The sequence below is a fragment of the Salvia splendens genome, chromosome 9 (genome assembly GCF_004379255.2).
Source record: "Salvia splendens isolate huo1 chromosome 9, SspV2, whole genome shotgun sequence".
Taxonomy (NCBI): Eukaryota; Viridiplantae; Streptophyta; class Magnoliopsida; order Lamiales; family Lamiaceae; genus Salvia; species Salvia splendens.
The window spans coordinates 7,858,545-7,881,038 of NC_056040.1; the positions used below are offsets into that span (position 1 = coordinate 7,858,545).

Below are 22,494 nucleotides of genomic sequence, written 5' to 3' on the forward strand. Positions count from 1 at the left end.
TTAAACCCCAATGTTACACTGTTATGGCATGACAAACTATGTTTTGGCGTGTGTCCACTGAGTGCATAATAGTACTCAGCCCTGCATGTTGTTTTCTTAATGTGCAGGTTGAGCGGCGATGGGGATGACGGATGTTGAGCAGCCAAAAGCCAAATGAGTGTTTTACTTGGTCTTTGGATGGTGTCGTGTCGTCATACCCGGCATCATCTGTCTTTTGGTCTTTTCCGCTGCTTGTAACCGTCACGATGTTTTCATTTAAACTCTGAATACTTTAACTTTTGTAATGTCGTCTTAAGTACAATGTTTGAAGTGAACTTCTTTTTATTAAATGTTTTGGGTCAAATATTCTTGTTACCCCCCTTTCTTCCCCGCTTCTTTATCCCCCCCTAGTCGCGGTCCACCGTACTTCCTATCCTTAGGAAATGCGGGCGTGACAGAGTGGTATCAGAGCCTAGGTTTTCTCTTTCTGCTCTGGACCCAAAAAAAAAAAAATTTCTTTTCTGACTGGAGTAAGTTTTCAAAAGTGTCATTGGCTCAACATCCGACTCATCGCACTCAACCTGAAATGAGGTAATGAAAATTTCGAAATTTTGGAAAGTATATGGAAGTGGAGGAAATTGTGATTTTGGTGTTGAAATGATTTTTATATTAAAGTTTAAGTAAATGTTGAGACATGTGGAAGGGTACAACGTGATGTGGAAAAGTTGGAAATTATTTGAGTTATGAACTGTTATGGTGTTATGAACTGTTGATGTATGATGAACTTATATGAAAGCATGTGGCTGATGTGTGATGATGATGACGTGAATGTTGATGTGAGCTTTTATGTGAGTATGTGTTGGCCTTTTGAATGTTTGAACTTAGACGTGATAGAATTTCACTAGTGCTTCTTGGACCTATGATAGATAAGAGCTTTTGGCCTTTGAACACCAGCGGGTTTGGGTTAGAACAGCGATACGTGCATACACTCTCTCTCTCTCTTCTTCGGTTATGTACTCTGTTTTTATACGCGAGGCGGTTGTTTCTGTTTTCTATAGATGGCGCGTATGTTCCGAACCCCGCGACGGAGTGATCGCGATAGACTTAGGGCACAGAGGGTGCTCAGAGATTATAGAGTGTACCGGAAGAAGGATCATGTACCGTTGATCGAGTTCGTGGCACACTTCGACACCCTCTGGAGGGCAGCTCAGGAGTTCGGAGTGACAGAGCATGACGGCATTGAGAAGCTAATAGATTTGCTTCCCGATAGCTGGAAGGAGTGGGCCGAAAGAACGGCGAGGAGGTACACGTGGCATGAGCCCGCTACCGATGACATGGTGGGTGACATGGCTGGCTTTCGGAAAGCCGTGTATTGTGCACTGGTGGACTCTCGAGAGGAGCAGCCCCCACAGGAGGTGGAAGAGAGGGTCGTGTATCAGGACAAGTATGTGAGCATGTACGAGGGTGAACAAGGGTATGAAGATGTTTATGAGGAGGCTCTGCCAGGGAACTCCGAGGAGGACGACGACGAAGACCCGGAGGAAGGGCCTATGGATGAGGATGATAGAGTCGTAGTCTAGAATTAGAATAGTTCGTTGTCTTTTCAGTTTTTGCTTTCAGTACGATCTACTCTTGGGAACAATGTTGGCCTTCTTTCTTTTAATGAGAATTTTGATTTTGATTTATATCCTATGTGTTGCATCTTATACTACATGAAGGTTTTATAAGAAAATTTTGAGAAAGTGGTAATTTTGGATGAGAATTGTAGTAACACTTTTTGGATATTGAATCAGAATGCCGCCAAGACGTGCACGCCAACCACGACAAGGACCCCACGTGGAGGCACCACCACCACCCACCACCACCTCCACCCCCGCCTCAACAAGAAAGATTCATAGTTACGTTCTCAAGGCAGAATCCCCCAAAATTTGACGGACAAGGAGACCCATCCAAAGCGGAAGAGTGGATACGCGGCCTCGAGCGTATCTTCAGGGTCATGGAGTGCACAGATAGGGAGCGCATTGCTGGTGCTACCTTTCAACTGTCAGGTGCTGCCGATTACTGGTGGGAGACTCGGCAAAGAACTATGGATCCTGCCCGCCTGGAGGCGCTAACATGGGAGGAGTTTAAAGTAGAGATCGATAACAAGTATGTTCAAAGACGTACAGACGGGCCAAGGTGGTAGAGTTCCACACACTAAGCCAAGGCCGAATGACTGTAACCGAGTATGACCGAGCCCTCGCGCAGATGGCACGATATGCGCCCGAGTTGATGGACACCGATGAGAAATGGGCGGTGAAGTTCCGGGCCGGGCTCAGAGATGAGATAAAGGCCGCATTGGCCTGTCGAGGAGAACTCTCCTACTCGGAGATCTTGACTTGTGCACTGGACGTGGAAGATGCACTCCCTAAGCCAAGAGTTGTGGCAACAACAAACGCGACACCTCTACAAGCTCAGCCGGGCCACCAAGAGAAGAGGAGGTGGGATGGTGACCAGGCTCAGTATGGTGGTAAGAGGCCACAACACATGAGGAACCCACCCTACAATGGCGGGAGACAGAATACTTTCCAACCGAGGGCAAACTTTCCGCCGAGGAACCCTCAATGTGGAAGGTGCTTCAAGTACCACGCCGGGGAGTGTCGAGACCCTAGGTGCTTCAACTGTGGTGGGAGTGGCCACTACATCCGAAATTGCCCAAACAAGCACATGGGAACGGGAACGAGACAGAACCAGCTAGGTTTCCGTCCACAATCCCAGGCACTACCTGCACCTCCACCGCAACAACGCCGCCAAGGATTACCATCGCAAGCAAGGGCCTACGCCTTGAAGGGGAAACAGCCGGCAAACGGGAAAGAAACCTTTGAGCAAGGAAACTTGGCAGGTATGGGCACACTTCTCAATATGCCTATAGTTGTCTTGTTTGATACGGGTGCGTCGCATTCCTTTATATCAACGTCTTGTGTGGATACTTTGGAATTACCTACTGTTAAGACCGAACCCACTATGAGTGTGACCTCACCGGTAGGCGGGGCTATAGATATATCCCGATCTTGTGCATGTGTGAACTTTGGAATAGGTGAACTCAGTTTAGTGGCTTATAATTTGCAAGTAATGACGATGGGTAGCGTAGACATAATCTTGGGTATGGATTGGTTAGCGGAGAACCACGTTACCCTTCATTGTAGAGAAAGGAAAATTTCGTTTGAAACCCCCGGAAAAGAGCCGATGAAGTTTCACGGAGTCCCAATGAGCCGACGCAAGTCCATTATCTCTGCGCTGCAAGCCACTACAATGATGAGGAAGGGATGTCCAGCGTACCTTGTTTATTTGAATGGGGAGGAGAAGAAAGACAGGAAGATAGAAGATGTGGCGATAGTGAGTGAATATCCCGATGTCTTCCCCGATGCATTGCCGGACCCCCACCCGACAGGCAAGTAGAATTCACGATCGATCTGGAGCCCGGATCGGCACCAATATCCAAAGCACCTTATAGAATGGCGCCAAAAGAGTTGGAGGAGCTTAAGGTGCAACTGCAAGAGCTACTGGAATTGGGATTCATTAGACCTAGCGTGTCACCATGGGGAGCACCAGTGTTGTTCGTAAAGAAGAAGGATGGAACGATGAGGATGTGCATCGACTATCGGGAGCTAAACAAACTAACGCTGAAGAACAAGTATCCACTACCAAGGATAGACGACTTGTTTGACCAACTTCGAGGGGCAGGAGTCTTCTCTAAGATGGATTTGAGGTCTGGGTACCATCAGCTGAGGGTTCGGCGAGAAGATGTACCCAAGACAGCTTTTCGAACAAGATATGGTCATTATGAGTTCGTTGTAATGCCTTTTGGACTGACGAACGCCCCGGCAGTGTTCATGGACCTTATGAACCGCGTGTTCCATCCATTTCTGGATCGGTTTGTCCTGGTTTTCATCGATGACGTGCTTGTTTACTCAAAGAACGAGGAGGAGCACAAAGAGCACTTGAGAACCGTCCTAGCAACTCTAAGGGACGAGAAACTATATGCCAAGTTCAGTAAATGCGAGTTTTGGCTCAAGGAAGTAAATTTTCTTGGACATGTAGTAACTTCAGATGGAATTCGTGTAGATCCGGCCAAGGTAGAAGCGGTGCAGGAGTGGAAGTCACCTTCTACACAAAACGAAATCCGAAGCTTTTTAGGACTGGCGGGCTATTATCGAAGATTCATCGAGGGATTCTCGAAGATAGCAAGGCCAATGACGCAACAACTGAAAAAGGGAGTCAAGATGATTTGGACGCCAGAATGTGAGGCGAGCTTTCAGTTGTTGAAGGAGAAATTGACCACCGCACCAATCCTAGCTGTGCCGGAGCCAGAGACTGACTATGCGGTATACGGATGCGTCGAAGGTGGGACTGGGATGTGTGCTTATGCAGAAGGGGAAAGTGATTGCATATGCATCGAGACAATTGAAGCCCCATGAACTGAATTATCCGACGCATGACTTGGAACTGGCAGCTGTGGTACATGCTTTGAAGATCTGGAGACATCATCTTTATGGAGTCCGTTGTGAGATATACACGGACCATAAGAGTCTAAAGTACTTCTTTGAGCAAAAGGAGTTGAACATGCGCCAACGTAGGTGGCTCGAGTTGGTAAAGGACTACGATTGTGGTATAAATTACCATCCGGGAAAAGCAAACGTAGTGGCCGATGCTCTTAGTAGGAAGTCTCAATCTCAGCTGGCCACCTTTCTTACTATCGAGGAGAGTATAATCCAAGAGTTCAGTAAGATGCGCTTGGAAGTGGTGAGAATGCCCGAGACTGTGGAAGGGATAGTAGCCACGTTGGTGATGGAACCCGACTTAAGAGCCAGAATTGTAGAAGCTCAACGGCGAGATACGTTACTAGAAAAGATTCGCTCAGAAGTGAGGACGGGTGAACTCGGAAATTTTCGTGAGGCAGCGGATAATGGTCTCACATACAAGGGAAGGTTGTGTGTGCCTAAGGATGAAGGCCTGAGGATGGAAATCATGAGAGAAGCACATGAAACCCCATACGCTGCTCATCCAGGGAGCACCAAAATGTATCAAGACTTGAAAAGACAGTTTTGGTGGAACGGTATGAAAAAGCATGTTGCGGCATTTGTGGAGAGATGCCTAGCATGTCAACAAGTAAAGGCGCTACACCAACGGCCCTATGGGAAATTGCAACCCCTCGAGATTCCGGAATGGAAGTGGGAACATATTGCAATGGACTTTGTGGTAGGACTGCCAAAATCCCAGCGAGGGAACACGGTGATTTGGGTGATTATAGATCGCCTCACCAAATCTGCCCATTTTGTGCCGGTTCGTGCCACTTATGGATCCGATCAGTTGGCTAAGGTATATGTACGGGAAATTATACGCTTGCATGGAGTTCCAGCGACAATCACATCTGATCGTGATGCTAAATTCACTTCTAGATTTTGGACAAGCCTGCAGCGCGAGTTGGGGACTAAGTTGAATTTCAGTACAGCGTTCCACCCGCAAACCGACGGGCAGTCGGAGAGAACGATACAAGCATTGGAGGACATGCTACGAGCCGTGGTGCTAGATCGAGGCGTAGGTTGGGAAGAAGTGTTGCCCTTGGTAGAGTTCGCTTACAATAATAGTTACCAGGCGACTATCAAGATGGCCCCATATGAGGCCTTGTATGGAAAGAAGTGTAGATCGCCACTTTATTGGGATGAAGTGGGTGAGAGAAGAATTCTCGGACCAGACTCTGTAGAAGAAATGATAGAGATTGTCCGACAAATCCGTGGGAGGATCAAGGAGGCACAAGATCGACAGAAATCTTATGCGGATGTTCGAAGGACCGATTTACAGTTCGAGGTCGGGGAAAAGGTCTTTTTGAAAGTTTCCCCTTCTAAGGGAATAACTCGTTTTGGAGTGAAAGGAAAGCTGAGACCCCGATTTATCGGTCCATACGAGATTTTGGATAGAGTCGGCGTGGTAGCATACAGATTGGCCCTACCACCAAGCTTCGGAAATGTGCACAACGTCTTCCATGTGTCACAATTGAGGAAGTATGTGTATGACCCCACACACATCGTTCACCAAGAAGAAATGATGGTCCTAAATCCCGATCTAAGCTATGAGGAGAAGCCCGAGGCCATTGTGGATCGAAGAGTGCAAGAATTGAGGAATAAGTCAATCGCTTCGGTGAAAGTACGGTGGAGGAATCATGGAATCGAAGAAGCAACATGGGAATTAGAAGATAAGATGAGAGAGAGGTTTCCAGAGCTGTTTGAGTGATCTAACAAATTTCGGGACGAAATTTTGTTAAGGTGGGAGGAATGTAATATCCGAGATCTTGTGGTTTTTGGTTCTTTAATTTAATGAATGTCTTATGTGTTGTGCTTAATATATGGTGTGGAAATATTAATTGCTTTACACTATTGTTGCGGATGGGTGTTTTTACCTAGCATTAAAAGTGATTAACTAATTAAGCTAGAATTAAAATCCTAAATAACAAATTAAATCCTCCCTCCCTAATTCTCTCGGCTTTTCAAAAAAAAAAACCCCCCCTCTCCCCACTAATTTTCTCAACCTCCCCACTCCCTCTTAACCGATTCTTTTCCCCTTTTCCAATCTCTTTCCCTCTTCGGTCTCTCTCATTCTCTCGCTCGCTCTCTCTCTCGCAAAGTTACTCTCTCTCTGGTAAGTCTCCCTTCTTCTCCCTCTCGGTTTTTACCTTCCCTCTTACTCCCTCTCATTGATTCCTGATTTCATTAAGGTAGCAAACTCTCGCGTACCGTTTTGAAATCGGGAGTAGGGAAGCTTTGACCTACGTTTCGAACTATTCGGAGAAAGGTAACCCCTAACCCTTGTTAATTTCGAAACCTCATGCATATAGGACGTTTTGGAGGGTTTAGGTGCTGAATAGGTTGTGGGATGATGTGTCTGTGTGAAGCATGTTTTGTTGGTAACTGACAGTGGGTTCCGACCCCTTTTTAACTAAGCAAACGATCTCCGTTGGGTACGAATTTTGAACTGTGTAAAGGTTAATGTGTCCTTTGTGTGGTGTGTAAATTTCAGCTTCATTGGATGTCGTATGATTTTATTATGATTTTTGCAAGTAAACTGCGCAGTTTCGCGAGTTGTATGTTTTTGGGAGATGTTTTCATGTGCAAGTGGCGTGTTTCTGAGTGATAGGTTTTTGTGATGAATGTGGGTGTGTTTGGCCAAGAGATGGCTCGGAGGAATCAGTGTTTGGTTCGAGAGTTTTCGTGTGTGTTGGCCGAGAGTTGTTGGGTTCAGCCTAGGGCAGATTTGTGGAGAGTCTGGAAGGGATGATCCCAGGTGTTTGGGTGTGTTTTGGGATGTAGAATGCGTGGTGTGTTTGTCGTATAGGGTTTGAGAATCGGGGGTCAGAGGAAAAGGGGTGTAAATTAGGCGCCGAGCAGACGGCCGAGGTGGTCGGCCGAGGTGCCGAGCCGGACGGCCGAGACGGTCGGTCGAGGTGCCGAGCCGGACGGCCGAGACGGTCGGCCGAGGTGCCGAACAGGCGGCCGAGACGGTCGGCCGAGGTGCCGAGCCGGACGGCCGAGATGGTCGGCCGAGGTGCCGAGCTGTGCCGAGACAGGTGCCGAGCTGAGCCGAGACAGGTGCCGAGCTGTGCCGAGACAAGTGCCGAGCTGTGCCGAGACAAGTGCCGAGCTGTGCCGAGACAGGTGCCGAGCTGTGCCGAGACAGGCGGCCGAGGTGCGAGCCAGGCGGCCGAGACGGTCGGCCGAGGTGCCGAGCCAGGCGGCCGAGGTGCCGAGCCAGGCGGCCGAGACGGTCGGCCGACCGCGTGCCGAGCCAGGCGGCCGAGACGGTCGGCCGAGGTGCCGAGCCAGGCGGCCGAGACACCGAGCCAGGCCGAGACGCCGATCCTTTTTCCGAGCTTTTTCCGAACCTTTCCGAGCCAAGTGAGCCGTTGCACAGTAAGGGTATGCCAGGACTTGGAGTGCTGTGTTCGTGTGTCGTGTGCGCGTTTTGGGTACGTCGTTTGCGTGCGGGGTGTGTTTCGAACGTGTGACTTTGTGTGTTTGTTTTGTAATATGTTGTTAAGTGTATGTACGTGTAACGTGCTAGATGTTGAAGTCGTCCACGTAGGAATCATGCATTGTCGTTTAAAGTCTCGTCTCTTCTGACTCTAATCATGATATTATTATCTTTCAAAAGGGTGATCTTTTTCGAGGAAAGTGTGGTTGAAGGGAACTGTTTTAAAAGCTAAGCAATCGAGGTGGGCTTTTCTACCCTACTTTTATGTGGGTTATCTTTAAATACGGACTTTGTTCCGGAAATGTTTATGGAGGTGAACTGTTTGTCTTGCCAATTATTTCGTTTTGAACCTATCTGAAGTGGTTTACCACATATGTTTAATCGAATTCGGGTCTGTTGGGCTGCGAACCCTCAGGCTAGTGTACACGAGACTGGGTGCCATCTGAGAGCAAGTTGGCCGGTCTAGATGACCTGGGGTGTGGCCACGCCCCTTGTCATGGTTTGGATCAGATAGTGTATGATTGAGGGAATAAGGGTGGCAATATCGGAAAATGACTGCGCAGTCGAATTTATGAAATGTATTTTGTGTACTTGGGTTATTTTCATTATACTCAAAACCCCAATGTTACACTGTTATGGCATGACAAACTATGTTTTTGGCGTGTGTCCACTGAGTGCATAAGTACTCAGCCCTGCATGTTGTTTTCTTAATGTGCAGGTTGAGCGACGATGGGGATGACGGATGTTGAGCAGCCAAAGCTGAAATAGTATTTTTATTTGGTCTTTTGGATGGTGTCGTGTCGTCATACATGGCATCATCTGTCTTTTGATCTTTTCCGCTGCTTGTAAACCGTCACGATGTTTTCATTTAAAACTCTGAATACTTTAACTTTTGTAATGTCGTCTTAAGTACAACGTTTAAAAGTGAACTTCCTTTTTAAATGTTTTGGGTCAAATATTCTTGTTACCCCCCTTTCTTCCCCGCTTCTTTATCCCCCCCCTAGTCGCGGTCCACCGTACTTCCTATCCTTAGGAAATGCGGGCGTGACATGATACTTGTCATATTTTATTTCTATTGAGGCAATGATGACACTCCACATCCTTGCATGAGTTTGTAAGTTTTGTTTCTTTCTTCTTGTTCGAGGACTAACAAGTGTTTAAAAGTTTGGGGGAGTTGACAAACTCATAGTTTAGAATGCTTAGATGGGTGATTAACACATGTTGTTAAATCTTTTTGAGGTATAAAGTATATGTTTCACCCACTTTTCAGCTATTTTTAGAGTTAACGAGTTTGTCGGAGTTTTGATGCAAGAACAGGTCTAAAACGGGCAAAACGGAGCAAACGGGCTGATCACACAAAGTTTGCCCGACCGGGCGATTTCCATATAAAAAACGCCCGGTCGGACGTTAGCCGAAGAGAACAGAAAGTTCGCTCGACCGGGCGTTTTTCATCCAACGAAACGCTCGGCCGAGCGTTTGAAGACTTCGTCGCGATTTACCCAGAACGCCCGGCCGGACATGTTCCCATTTACAAATCGCCCGGCCGGGCGATAGCTGCTGTTGCCCACTTTTGCCTCTTTCTCACTCCGGATATAAAAGGGTTCTCACTCACTTCCAAACCCTAACTCCCACACTACGAATCTGAGCAAGAAAGCAAAGTTTTGAGAGGATTTGAAGGCAAGGAGCTTCCTATTTCAAGAGATTGAAGGAAGAAGACTCCCCAACATCAATTCCACCATAGGGAGTTCTAGTTATCATTTCTATTATGTTTAGCTTTGTGTTCCTTGTTTTTGCTTTTGTTTGAGCTTTGACTATGAGTAGCTAAGCTTTTAGTAGGGATTTGGTGAAGTTTGAATGGATTGTATGGATTGAATCTATGGTTGAATGCCTATCTATCTCTTTTGTTGGTTTTGTTGATCCTTGGTCTTTTAATATCTAATTGATTAGCTACCAATTAGATAAATCTTGTGCCTAATTAATGTTATTGAGAAATACATGATTAGGATAGATGTGTAATCAACAACTCCGTGCATTACATGTAGCCGAGAGATGCATAAGCTAGAGAGAGGGCTTGGGTCCGTTGTGCTTTGGATTCAATCTCGACTTGTATGGACGAGACTCCTACACTAGAGATTGACCCACGTGTTAGATGCACCCGAGAGGGGGTCTAACCGATTATCCCGACTTTCCTAACCATATTTGAGGCTCAATAGATGTGCATGACCCGTAGATGAAATCCTTGATCCATTCTAACGGATCCATTTCCCTATATCTTCCCAATTTGTGTGCAAACCTATCTTTGTTTGTTTGTTTTTCTTAATTAATTGTCTTACTAGCTTAATTGTTCTTTGATCTTAGTTAAGAAAATCAAAAATCCCTTTTATTAGTCAAGATAGTGTTCAAAGTTGCATCATAGTACTCAAACCGGCTTTTAGTCTTCGTGGATCGATAATTTAGCTTGCCACGTGCTACTTATCTCGTACACTTGCGGGTGACGCTTTTGAATGCTAAATTAGCATGAGTCAATTGGTTCTGACCTTGACCTTGGTTCTGATTTTGGCTTCCATCCCCCATCGGAAATTCGGATGGTCCCTCCATGGTGCGTCCCGTTGTCTCCCTTGGATCCAATGCCCACTAGAATTGTAGTACCCAGCAGCATTGACCTGCTCCATATCCACTAAGGCATTGGGCTGATCATAGCTTGGTACCTCGTTTCCCTGTCTGCCCCCTTGTAGTTCCTAGCTGGGGGAGTCGGTGGTGCGTTCTTCTCGATTGCGCTCAGAAGTGTCTTTTTCAATTCTTTCATCTTCAGATCCATCTTCTGCTCCTGGTCAGTAGAAAAGGCGCTGGCAATCCTTTATCTGCTCTACTCATCTCTTGAATTGTCGTACTCCTTCTTTGCGCTCAAAAGCTTCCCTAGGACCCTCTTTGCCTCACTGACCCTTATCTGTGTGAAACTCCCTCCTGACGAGGAGTTTGCTAAGTCCTTTGTTGCCTTGTTCATTCATTCATAGAAGACATGATGTACTTCTATGTCCGCCATGTGATGGTTGGGACACGCATCCAAGACGCTCATATACTTTGCCCAATATTCACTCAAAGGTTCGTCGTACCCTTGCTTCACGCTAGTGATCTCTCTCTTTAGCGCGCTCTTCTTTGATGACGGGAAAAATTCTCCTAGGAAAACTAACTTGAAGTCGGCCCAGCTCTCGATGGAATTGGGCGGTAGTCGCATAAACCAGGTGTTAGCCTCCCCTTTTAGAACGAACGGCAAAGCCTTCAATCTGTAGTCATCCTCGGTCGCCCCTGCTGGCCTCCTCTGTGCCCTACAAATCTTAAAAAACTCATGAAGGAACTCGTAAGGGCCTTCGTAGCTCTTTCCGCAGTATGTAGGCAGGATTGAGATAACATGAGTCTTCACATCACAGGCAGTCTGCCCCGGGGTGACTACAATAGCTTGTGGTGGTTCTCCCTCGGTATGCGCATTCAGCGTACCGATCTCCGGATCATCATCTACGTTGGCGGCCATCTCCCTTGGGTTGCCTTCCAACCGTGGTATCTCTTCTGGTATTGGCCCCTCTATGGTGTATTGTTCTTCGTCACTACTCGTGCCTAGGTCAGACAAGGCTGTCGACAGGCCAGAGCGGGTGGTCACGAATATAGATCCTCGCTGAAGTATCTTCGGCCTCCACTGGTCAGGACCCGAACTGCTTCTCATAAACTGAAAAGAAAAGGAAAAGAAAGGTTATGCACAATATATACACCAAAGTATCACTCACAATAACAGTCATTAACGCCATTCATCCCCGGCAACGGCGCCATTTGAAAGAGCAGGTTTCGATCGGGTGTCGTTTCAAGCGAAGGTGTATCCTACTGGTCAGTGTGGAATCCCCGGCTTATCCTGAACCTGGTATCAATAAATCCTCAACCCCATTTTACTGGCTAGTATAGTGGAGGTAAAGGTCGAATCCCACAGAGATGAATGCGCTTTGGGAATTGTGGTGATATTTTGGAAGGGTTTGATTAGCTACCACGCTTGGGTTGAGTTTCTACCTAGACGGGAAATTAAATGGTACTCTACTGACTAGGAAAGGTGAAGGGTGGTCGACATGTAGTTGTGTACGTGGAATTTTGTGAATGGGATGTAACAGAAAATATGCGGAAAGTACTAGGTTTCTATAAAAGGTTAAACAGAATATCAGAGGAAAAAGAGGTAGTTGGGTGACTAGGCCTACAGATCTAGAAAGTAACAGCTGAAAAGTAAAGGACAAAAGTAAAAAGTAATCAAAAAGCACAAGTTGTCCCAAAGTTGGATGTAGATGTTATCTTCTTCATCAAGAATCAAATCTGATCAACAAATCCAGACTCATCACCATTAAAACACAGATTAACAACTTCAAGAACACAGTTCTACAATTAAAACTTCAAATCAAAGATCGAACACTGAAACTGCAATTACGCTTACTGGTCAACATGCAGGGTGGCAGAAATCACGTAAACTGGGAGTTCACACTTAACTAATTCAGATCTAAAATCTAACAGCTATCTAGACTTGCAAACTCAGAGAGATTAACTACAGAAGTTAAAACATGCAATTCAACATTGGAAATTACCGTCAGCTAGATCTAAGCTACCTAGGCAGAATGAAACAGATTCGAACAGAAAGAGATGCATAAAAACAACTTCATTGCATAAAACGTTTGGATCTAAACGAAATACTTCAAAGGCCAACAAGTACTGAAAATGCAACAGATCTCACTAAGGAAATACATAAAAATTAACTAAGAAAGCAAATAAAGATTGGTTTGCCACTCCGGGCGATGGAACTGCTGACACTACGAAACATGCTGGTTGGAACGAGAGGATGTCTGGAACTCCGGGAACTTCTGGAACTCAGGTGACCATGGCAGTGGCGAGGAATGAGAAACACGAAAGATAATGCTGAAGGAGTGATCTGCCGAAGAGAGATTGCTAACTAAGTGTAGGAGTTAACTAACTACTTGATCATGATTCTCTCTCCAAGTGGCTTCCTTTTATAGGGAGGCCTCCCTAGATTTTTAGGGTAGACTTCAGGCATGAAATGACTCTTTTGCCCCCTTGCTTGTGGCTGATCTTCCCAGCTATCCTTCTTCTCCATCTCGAGCCTTTTGGCATGCATACTGGTCAGGATAGCAACATCCTGACGCCCTTTCCACTTGAGTTTTCTGATCATTGCCATACTGGCTAGAACGCCTTCCTTGCACACTTCAGCAACTATTTTGCAGATATATTTCACTTATGCACATCATACTGACCAGTAACCAAGGCCTAGAATGCGACTTATCAACTTACTTTCGTCATTATTGTTGGTTTGGTAACAAAATATTTTTTTAACTAATATGTTAAGGGCTAGGATGAATTAAAAAGAAGATAAATTTAAACATGCATTTTTTTTCCAGTAACATGTTTTTTTCTATATTTTATTTTTTTATATTATATATTTTATTTTTAAATAAATAACATTTTCTTTGGTTAATAAAAATTTTATCCTACTAGCTCTTTCTTGCACAACAAGTGTTGCCAACAAGAATGCACACGAAACTATTTCTTTGAAAACCAAGATGCTGGATTTGATTCAAGTAAAAAAAGATGATACAAGTAAGCAAGCTTTGCTGAGCATTGGGCCATAAAATCTTCCAAAGTTTGTTCTCCATTCATAAAATCTCCCAAACCATCCATAAAATCCTCCAAATATTGTATTTGAACCGGTTCAAGAAACCCCTCAACCCTCAAATGATGGAAGAGGTTGTGTATTTCAACACCATATCAATGAATAGACTATTTTTAAGTTGAATACTTTTTACCTACAGTATTTTGATGATGAATTAGTATAGTAAAATTCAAAGTTGACTACTGATAATTTTAATTGCATTCATATTTATTTTTAATGATTAGTTATATTAAAAATAAAGTATTTAAGAACAAGGGGGCAATATAAGATACAACCTTAAACTTAAAAAATTCCATGTAAATCACCTGCTTGGATTTGAGGTTGACTTGGGCAACGATTCATTAATATTCGCTGATCAAACTAATATCATGATTATCTTGCTTACGATATTGGAACCGACCCACATAATATATTTGGGTCTATCATGTCCATTTCTGATTTCGTTTGATGAAGCTATGCAGTCAAAAAGAGAGTGACAAGTGGATGAAAGCTATGATAGAGGAGATAGAATCATTACTAAAAAAATGGAACTTGGGTGTTGGTTGAAAGAATTCCAGGAAGAAAGATTGTCAATTGTAAATGGATATTCAAAAAGAAAATTCAAGGTGGTGAAGCTGATAAAGTGAGGTTCAAAGCAAGGCTTGTGGTTAGATGTTTCACACAAGAGCAAGGTGTGGAAGTTAATGAGGCATTCTCACCAGTTGTTAAGCACACATCTATTCAAATTTTGTTGGCCATTGTAGCTAAGAGAGACTGGGAACTTGAGCAGTTAGATGTAAAAACTGCATTTTTACATGGTGACGACCAGAGGGTTTTGTCATACCTGGGCAGGAAAATAAGGTGTGTCTATTGAAGAGAAGCATATATGGACTTAAACAAGCTAGTAGACAATGGCACAGAAAGTTTGATATGCATATACTTGTTATTGGTTTTGTCAGATCAAAATTTGATGAGTGTGTGTAAATTAAGAATGAAGGTGAAGTTCTTGTGGCATATCTTTTATTATATGTAGATGATATGTTGGTTACTAGTGAGAGCAAGGAAGTTGTACAGAAAGTAAAAGATGACCTTGGCAGGGATTTTGACATGAAAGATCTTGGTCCAGCTAGAAGAATTCTGGACATCACAATAATCAGAGACAAAAAGATGGGAGATATATGGTTGACACAATCTGGTTATGTGTCAAGAATTCTTACTAAATTTAAGGTCAATGATATGAAAGAGGTAGGAGTACCAATGTGACAACATTACAAGTTATCTGTTGAGAAAAGTCCAAAAGATGAATCAGATAAACAAGAGATGCAAATATTTCTTATGCTAACATAATAGGCAGTGTGATGTATGGTATGATAAGCACACAGCCAGATATAGCTCAAGTTGTGTCAGTAACTAGTAGGTTTATGAAAAGCTATGGTAGAGAGCATTGGTCTGCCCTGAAGTGGTTGCTGAAATATTTGAACGGAGCTGCTGAGATTGGGATTCTATTCAAAGAGTATGAGGGAGATGCTTTGAGGGGATTTTCTAATTCAGATTTTTCTGGGAATATTGATAACTGGAGATCACAATCTGGATACATTTTTACACTATATGGATCAGTCATCAGTTGGAAATCTAGTCTTCGGAGTGTTTTTGCTTTATCAACTACTGAAGCCGAGTTCATGGAACTTACAGTAGCTGTGAAGGAAAGTAGTTGAAGGGAATTTTGAATGATATTGGTGTGAAACATGTTCCTGGTACTTACAGTAGCTGTGAAGGAAAGTACATCATCAATCAAGGTGGAGAATTGTTAGATGATTGATGTTGCTGAGGAATGAAGCATGTTTCGAATTCACTAAGCTCAAATTAGAAGAAAGAAAGTAGTGAAAATTATCTTGTTTTCAGCGGGAGTTTAATAGTGAGATTGAATCTGAGCCGTCAGATTGTAACTAGCTGTTAGGCTGTTAAATGAGTTTTTCTGTTTCAAGTTTGTTATTCTGTTTATACAGCTACATTCTTTCTCTCCCGGTTGTAATCAAGTTAAAGTTTATAGAAGAAGATTGATCTTGTATTTCTTTCCACAATACATCTTGATTTCTCTTGCGATTGAGCTTCAATTTATCATTTAGAGTCAAGATTCACCAACAATAAATCATTTTTTCATAACCATAAATGCACACACCATACGGAAGCAACAGAACATCGTAAATACCATGAAAACTAAAATAGAAAGTGCAAACGAAATTCAACAAAAGCAAAAGTAGCAATCAAATAGGAATGAAAATGCGAGAGTTGTTGAACTAAGCTAGAGAGTTCGAAACAGAAATCAAACCAAGGAGAGAAAACTGAAAATTCAGATATCTTTGTTTGTGATACATTTTCTTGTTAAATACTTCCTCCCAAAGGCAGAACAATACCCACGTGCATGGCACGTGTGAGCATGTAGCGTGCTCTTTGAGAAGTAACTTTCCCTCCATCACAATCACAACTGGAAATCCCTTAATTGTTTAGCTTAGGTCCACAGATTGACCTATCTTCACTACTCCATGCGCTCCCACTCATGCCTATCCAAAATCACCACAGATCACACAAGCATCTTTTCATGTAGATAAGTTACACTTTATCCATAGAATTTGAACGAAAACACGTGACACAAATAGACGTATTACTCTTTCTCTAATATATCAACCAGTTTGTGAATCAGAAGTGAATAAACTCCTACATATAACTAATGTATACACAAAAGCAAATTCACATTTATAGAGAGCTTGCCAACGTGAACCATCACGTTAGAGCAAATATTCAAAACATGTTACGTGATTTAAACCCCCCACAATTTTAGAGATCAAATTCTCATTCATAGAATGAATAACTTGTAATAAGAAGAAAAAAACAGCCAACAACCTTAAACACACATCTGCAATAATATATAACCAAAACACTTACAAGTACACGCATTTCAGTTAAGAAAGAAGTGAGTTCATGTGGTTTTGTGCAAATTAAAGGGAGTAGGAAGACTAACCTGTTAACCAAACTTGAGAGTCGATCGAGCTAGGAATTCTCGTATCAAAAAGAGGAGTGGCAGAGAACTTTAAAGACAGATTCAGGTCGTAATTTCTTGGCAGAAGCGACAGCTAAGGGATTGCAATCAACTAACTCAATTGTGGTTGCTTTGACCTTTGAGGGATCACACGTCCATTCGAGTTGTTGTAATTTGTAGCAATGGCGTATGCTTAGGAGTTCGAGCATTGGGAGACTTCCGTGCTGAGCTATCAATTGCACCAAATCGGTGTCCTCAATTACAACTTTCTCCAGTTTCAAAAAACTCCCTGATTCAATATTCCACTTGGGGCTTCGAAAGGCATAGTCATGTAATGTGAGGTCCACAAGATTTGGTAGCATCGAACCAATGTCATTCAAGTGCTCCCATGGACACCCTAAGCCATTCAAATGCAAGCTTCTCAAACTTGATGGGAACATTGATAGAGGAACCATACGCTCACGCTTCATATCAGGATTCATCACATCATATTTGAGTGTTCCCAATTTCTGGAGTTCCTCTGATATGTAACCCAAGTTACTCAATGAGTTTCTATCATCATCATCTTCATCTTCATCATACGGTTGCAATTCTACCTCGATTCTTAATGCATTTAAATTAGGGATTCTCTTGAGAATTTCTCTTGTGCAACTCTTTTCAGTCACGCCAATAAGACTGGAAAGTCTATCCAAAGCAACAGCAGAATCATCAGGGGTAGGTAGGTCTTTTCCCCATACCTCAATATGTTGTAGTTCTTGCATGTTCCATACTTCCGCCGGCATAAATGACAAAGCTCCACGCTTTTTAAGGTACACATATCGACAGATAACCAAGAATTGAAGGTGAAAAAGTTGGATATAGAATCAGGGAGCTCTTGGTTGCAAGTTAGAGAAAGGTACTTTAGACAAATTAGTTTAAAAATTTCAAGTGGGATAAGATAAAATCGGACATGTCGAGCATCCAATACCTTGAGCAACTTGAAATCCATTGCATGTAATGGCAGTGCATAATGATAAACAGGGCCAAGACAAAGTAGAGAACGGACAGTGGAGGCACAATCATTTTTTATTGCATCATACACTTCTTTGAAGGAAAATAAAGTGATGCAATGGGCACATAACCGACGTTGATCTTTCACATCATCATCGTAGCTTTGTAAAACATGCAAAAACTTAATCCTAGTTGCCTCTTTCTTACAAAAGTGCTGCCAGCAAGTATGCACACGAAACACATACTCTGAAAACCAAGATTGTGCATTGAAATTGCATCGAAAGAGGTTGTACTGGGTAGAAAGGGATACGAATGATTGAGACACAAAAAAATCATAAGCTTTTCTGTTCTTAAAATCATCCAAAGTTTCTGTACCAAAAGGTTCAAGAAACCGCTCTGCATTCATCAGGTTTAAGAAGATGCGTGATTCAATATTTCTATATGGAGGGTAAGATCCCAAATACAAAAATAACATTTTCAATTTTTGAGGTAAGTACTCATAGCTGGGGTAAAGTACCTCTAATATTTGATCATACGCATCCATGAAGATTGAATTATGCTGTATTTCGACTACCTCAGTCCAGTATTGTGGGGTTATATCTTCTTCGGATAGGAGCTCTGCAACTGTGACTATCATTAGTGGAAGGCCTTCACATTTTTTGGCAATCTTCTCGCCTAGTTTATCAAGGTGAGGCGGGAAACCATCTTCACCGAACACCTTCTTCCCAAGTAATTTTTTACTTTCTTCTTCATTCAACAGGCGTAGTAGAATACCATCTTCAGATTCTAGAATTACTTGCCGGCTTGTAATCAAGATTCCGACATTCTCTTGTGGCAAGTGTTCCATTAATTGTGTATCCCATTCCCATACATCATCCAACACAACGAGACATTTCTTATCCTTCAACCTCTCTTCCAAGAGTCCAACTAATTTCTCATGGTCATCGCCGTTTCCTTGGGTAAGCATTTGGTCGCGAGTGTTTGGATCCACTTGAGCTAGAATGCATCGTAACGTTTCATGGAATTCACATTTTCTGCCGACTTTGACCCATGCTTGAAGCTCGAAACGGCTCTTAACTGATGGATCGTCAAATAATTTCGTAGCAAATGCTGTTTTTCCAACTCCTGCCATCCCAACGATATGTAGCCGCCAATTCCTTCCATCTTGTACACAAAGATAATGCCTAGCAGCTTCAAATTCACCAGATAATCCAACCATGTTTGAGTCAATTCCATGAAAATCAATTCTTGAGGAAAGAGGTTCGCCTTCTTCTTCAGGCATATTGAGAAGTTCAATATCGAACTCCGACTCCATCACCTCTACCCTCTCGATGAAGCAATCAACACTCTGTTGAAGAGTCTAGAGATCTACCAAGAAAGACAAGTGATGATATCTCTCACTTTCGAGTTGTGGAAGAATCTGTTCATACACATGAGATTCTAGCAAGTCTTCGAATTCCCACACGGCTTCTTTGATTCGTTCATCCAAATCATTCACCTTCATCCTGATCTTGCTGCAGCTCGTCTCGTCCAATTTTAGCAGAACTTTCTGAAGGCGACACATCGCCTCATAGACCGGTTGTATGATATGTGGAGAGGGAGGAACTAGTGAAACGCGATACGATATTAGAATAGTCTGAATCGTATTCTTGAGAGAAATCGCAGCGCCATAAGCAGCCATGACTTGATAGTAGAGTTGTGGTTGGAAGCCGAAGTAAAAGGATTTTGTTAAAAGAAATTGCTAATCATGTGCAGCGCATTGATTAACGATGCCACGATGCACGCCCATATACTCTGCTCAATCAGTCAGTTATATATATTTGAACTTTGTTGGAATTCTAACATTTTGTGTCCGAATTCTCTATTATTAAATGGAGGTAAATATGGACATACCGGAATTCTCTGATATGAGTTGGACAACTCACTACAAAACCTAAATTCATAATTTTGCAACGTAACCAAGTTTAAAGTTCGTATATAAATTAAATATCGGCCAGTTTATGATTTTATGGACTAACATTTAGCTAAAAAACAAATACTAAAAGTAAATGATAAATCTAGTACTGAACATCCCTATTTATTTAATGACATTATGACAATATGAGAAATGTAAAAGAAATATCATTTGTGTAGCTACTAGTTGTATAATTTTAATATAACCATACTGCTCAATTATTGAAGTCGACGGTCAACATTTTTAATAGAAAAGTAATTTAAGGCTGGTGACAATATGAGAAATGTAAAAAAAATAGGATCATATGTCTACTAGTATATTTTAAATATAACCATACCTGTCAATTATTAAAGTCGACAGCCAGCGTTGTAAATACAAACTCATTTAACCCCGGCTGCGAAATAATAATTTTTAACTGAAAGAACAAAATGTTTCTCAGATAATAAAAAGTTTATTATATGGTCATCGTTTGAAGATATTTTCAAGATTAGTGTCCGTTTTATTACATAGATTAAGACATTAATTTAGCATTTTATTTTATTCAAATTTTTTTTTAAATATAGATAAATTGAATTTTAATCTTTCCAGATTTTTCCTTCATTCATCTCCCGTGCCAAAAAAGTGAATCACTTATCTTGGGAGAGAGGGAGTACTACCATGCCAAAGTTTATGAAACTAGGGTAGTGATATATAATATATATTGTACAAACTATAAACTCCTCAACAAAGTGTCAACACATTGAAAAATTTCAAGATTTTGATGTTAACATGTTGACATTTTCTGTTGCTGCTATTTTGTCATCCGTTAATATTTTCAAATGGTCTAAATCAAAGTTTGTTTGTAATTGTACTATGATTACAACCCTATGGATCTAGTCCGTCGACTAAAAGAGGCATTCTCATGAATCGAAGTCAAACCAGATGGGGCAGCTGGGCTGGTTTGTGGGTGTTGGACTTTGGAACAGTGGCGGACGCAGGAAATTTTATTGGCAGGGGCTCTACTATATTACCCAGTGCCTTTGTCCTCATAAAATAGTCTCTTTTTTTGTCTGATTCGTCCGTAAAATGCAGTTCAATTCTATTTTTAGAGATTTTTTACAACACATTATACTGTTAAAATGTGAGTTTCATTCTCTACTAATGTTAATTTATTTTTTTCTTTTTTCTTAAAACTGATACTAAAATCTCTATTTTTATGAGACAAGAAAGTGTATATATATAATTGTGATCAATTGATAACTAAACTAAAATGGAATTTAAGAACTTATCACTCGTTGATTATAGTATATATTAATTGTTATTTTTCAATATTATAAAATTCAACTGATATTCATGAATCAACGAATTATTATCGAGAAACTGATAAGTTATCAAGTTCTAATTTTAATTTAGTTCTCAATTAATCACTCTCCCCATATATATAATAATACTACTCCCCGTCCCTCTGTAGTAGAGGCGTTTCATTTTGAGCACTGGTTTTGAAAAAATTATAATAAATAGCTAAAGTGTAAAAAAATAAAAGTAAAAAAGAGAATAATATAGTTAAGAGTCTTCTCAACATTTTTTTCTCTTATTTTACATTTTTTCTATTTTAATTATTTATTATTATTTTTTTTTCAAAATGAGTGCTCAAAATGAAACGTCTCTGCTACATAGGGACAGAGGGAGTATATCATATTATGAAAAATTACAAACACAACTTATACACATAACACATACATAAACATTTAATATAAAACTAGTCCAATACTTTTAAATTATTTAATTTACATAGATTACATGGAAAGAATATTAAAATTAATTTTTGTAAATGATGATTTTTGTCGTGACTTCATACAATTAGATTCTATTGGTTGATGTTCATTTTAAATTTTTTGGTCAATCCATAATTACTAAATATAGTTTACACGGTACATTTTTAAAGCAGTACTTTATTTTAAACAAAATCAAAATATATTGAAACGAGAGCATTTAAGTGACCAGCTGTCAACATTTACACATTTTACAAGGCTCTTTAGTAATAGGAGTAATATAATATTATTAATATTTGTTTTAAACCTGTCTTCTCCTTCCTCAACCACACGGCAACCATTGTTGCTACATTTTCACCTCTGTAAATTTCGATTTTTAAAATTTCGTTCAGCCCTCCCTACCTTTCAACATCTGTTAATTTAGTCGTCTAAAACAATATTTAGTGAGGGCTGAAGATGATTTTCAGAATTTTAAAAAAATTTAAAGTAGAAAAACCAAGAAAATGGAACTCTTGGGAGGGGCTTAAGCCCTTCCCCACCTCTTACTGTGTCCGCCACTGATTGCATCCCAAATTGCAATTTCATATGTGAATCTGATTCGTTGAATTCGTAGTGTTTTTTTCCTAATGGTTCAACTTTGTTTATTTCGGATTATGTTTCTTGACTTTGTTATAGCCAATTACAATAAATGAGTGACATGTAAATATTAGTTCATTTTAAATATCAATAATATGTACATATCCTTGCAGAAATTATTATCATATAACAAAGTAAATATTTGAGTAATGATTAAGTAAGAGATACCGATAAATCAAAATCATTTGCAACACATCATGATACAAGTATCGTGTGTCAAGTTAGTCCATATAGAAGCAAATACGATAACTATGACATCACATGGTATATAACCGTTTAATAGACAGGGTAGATATCTCATTCTAATCGAGCATTGAACTAAACTTAAATGGGTAAACTACAAAGATAAATGAGTATCTATAAAATCAGCATTAAACTCTACCAATAAATTTTTTGATATGATAAATTTTTAAGAATATTATCCTAATACATTATCCCTAGGCCTGTCCAAGGT

General features: G+C 41.4%; 1 protein-coding gene across 1 annotated transcript; it reads right to left on the reverse strand.

Moving 5' to 3' along the window:
• Positions 1 to 16,121: 16,121 nt before the first annotated feature.
• LOC121747829 lies at positions 16,122 to 17,493 on the reverse strand. Its single transcript, XM_042141963.1, has 2 exons — positions 16,692 to 17,493; positions 16,122 to 16,233 (listed from the first exon to the last, which is right to left on the reverse strand). Exon 1 carries the CDS (start codon positions 17,489 to 17,491, stop codon positions 16,736 to 16,738), a length of 756 nt encoding a protein of 251 aa, XP_041997897.1. The 5' UTR covers positions 17,492 to 17,493; the 3' UTR covers positions 16,122 to 16,233; positions 16,692 to 16,735.
• Positions 17,494 to 22,494: the final 5,001 nt, after the last annotated feature.

Coding starts and splice junctions, on each gene's coding strand:
- LOC121747829 (XM_042141963.1), bottom strand. CDS start 17,491: ATGCCGGCGGAAGTATGGAACATGCAAGAACTACAACATATTGAGGTA.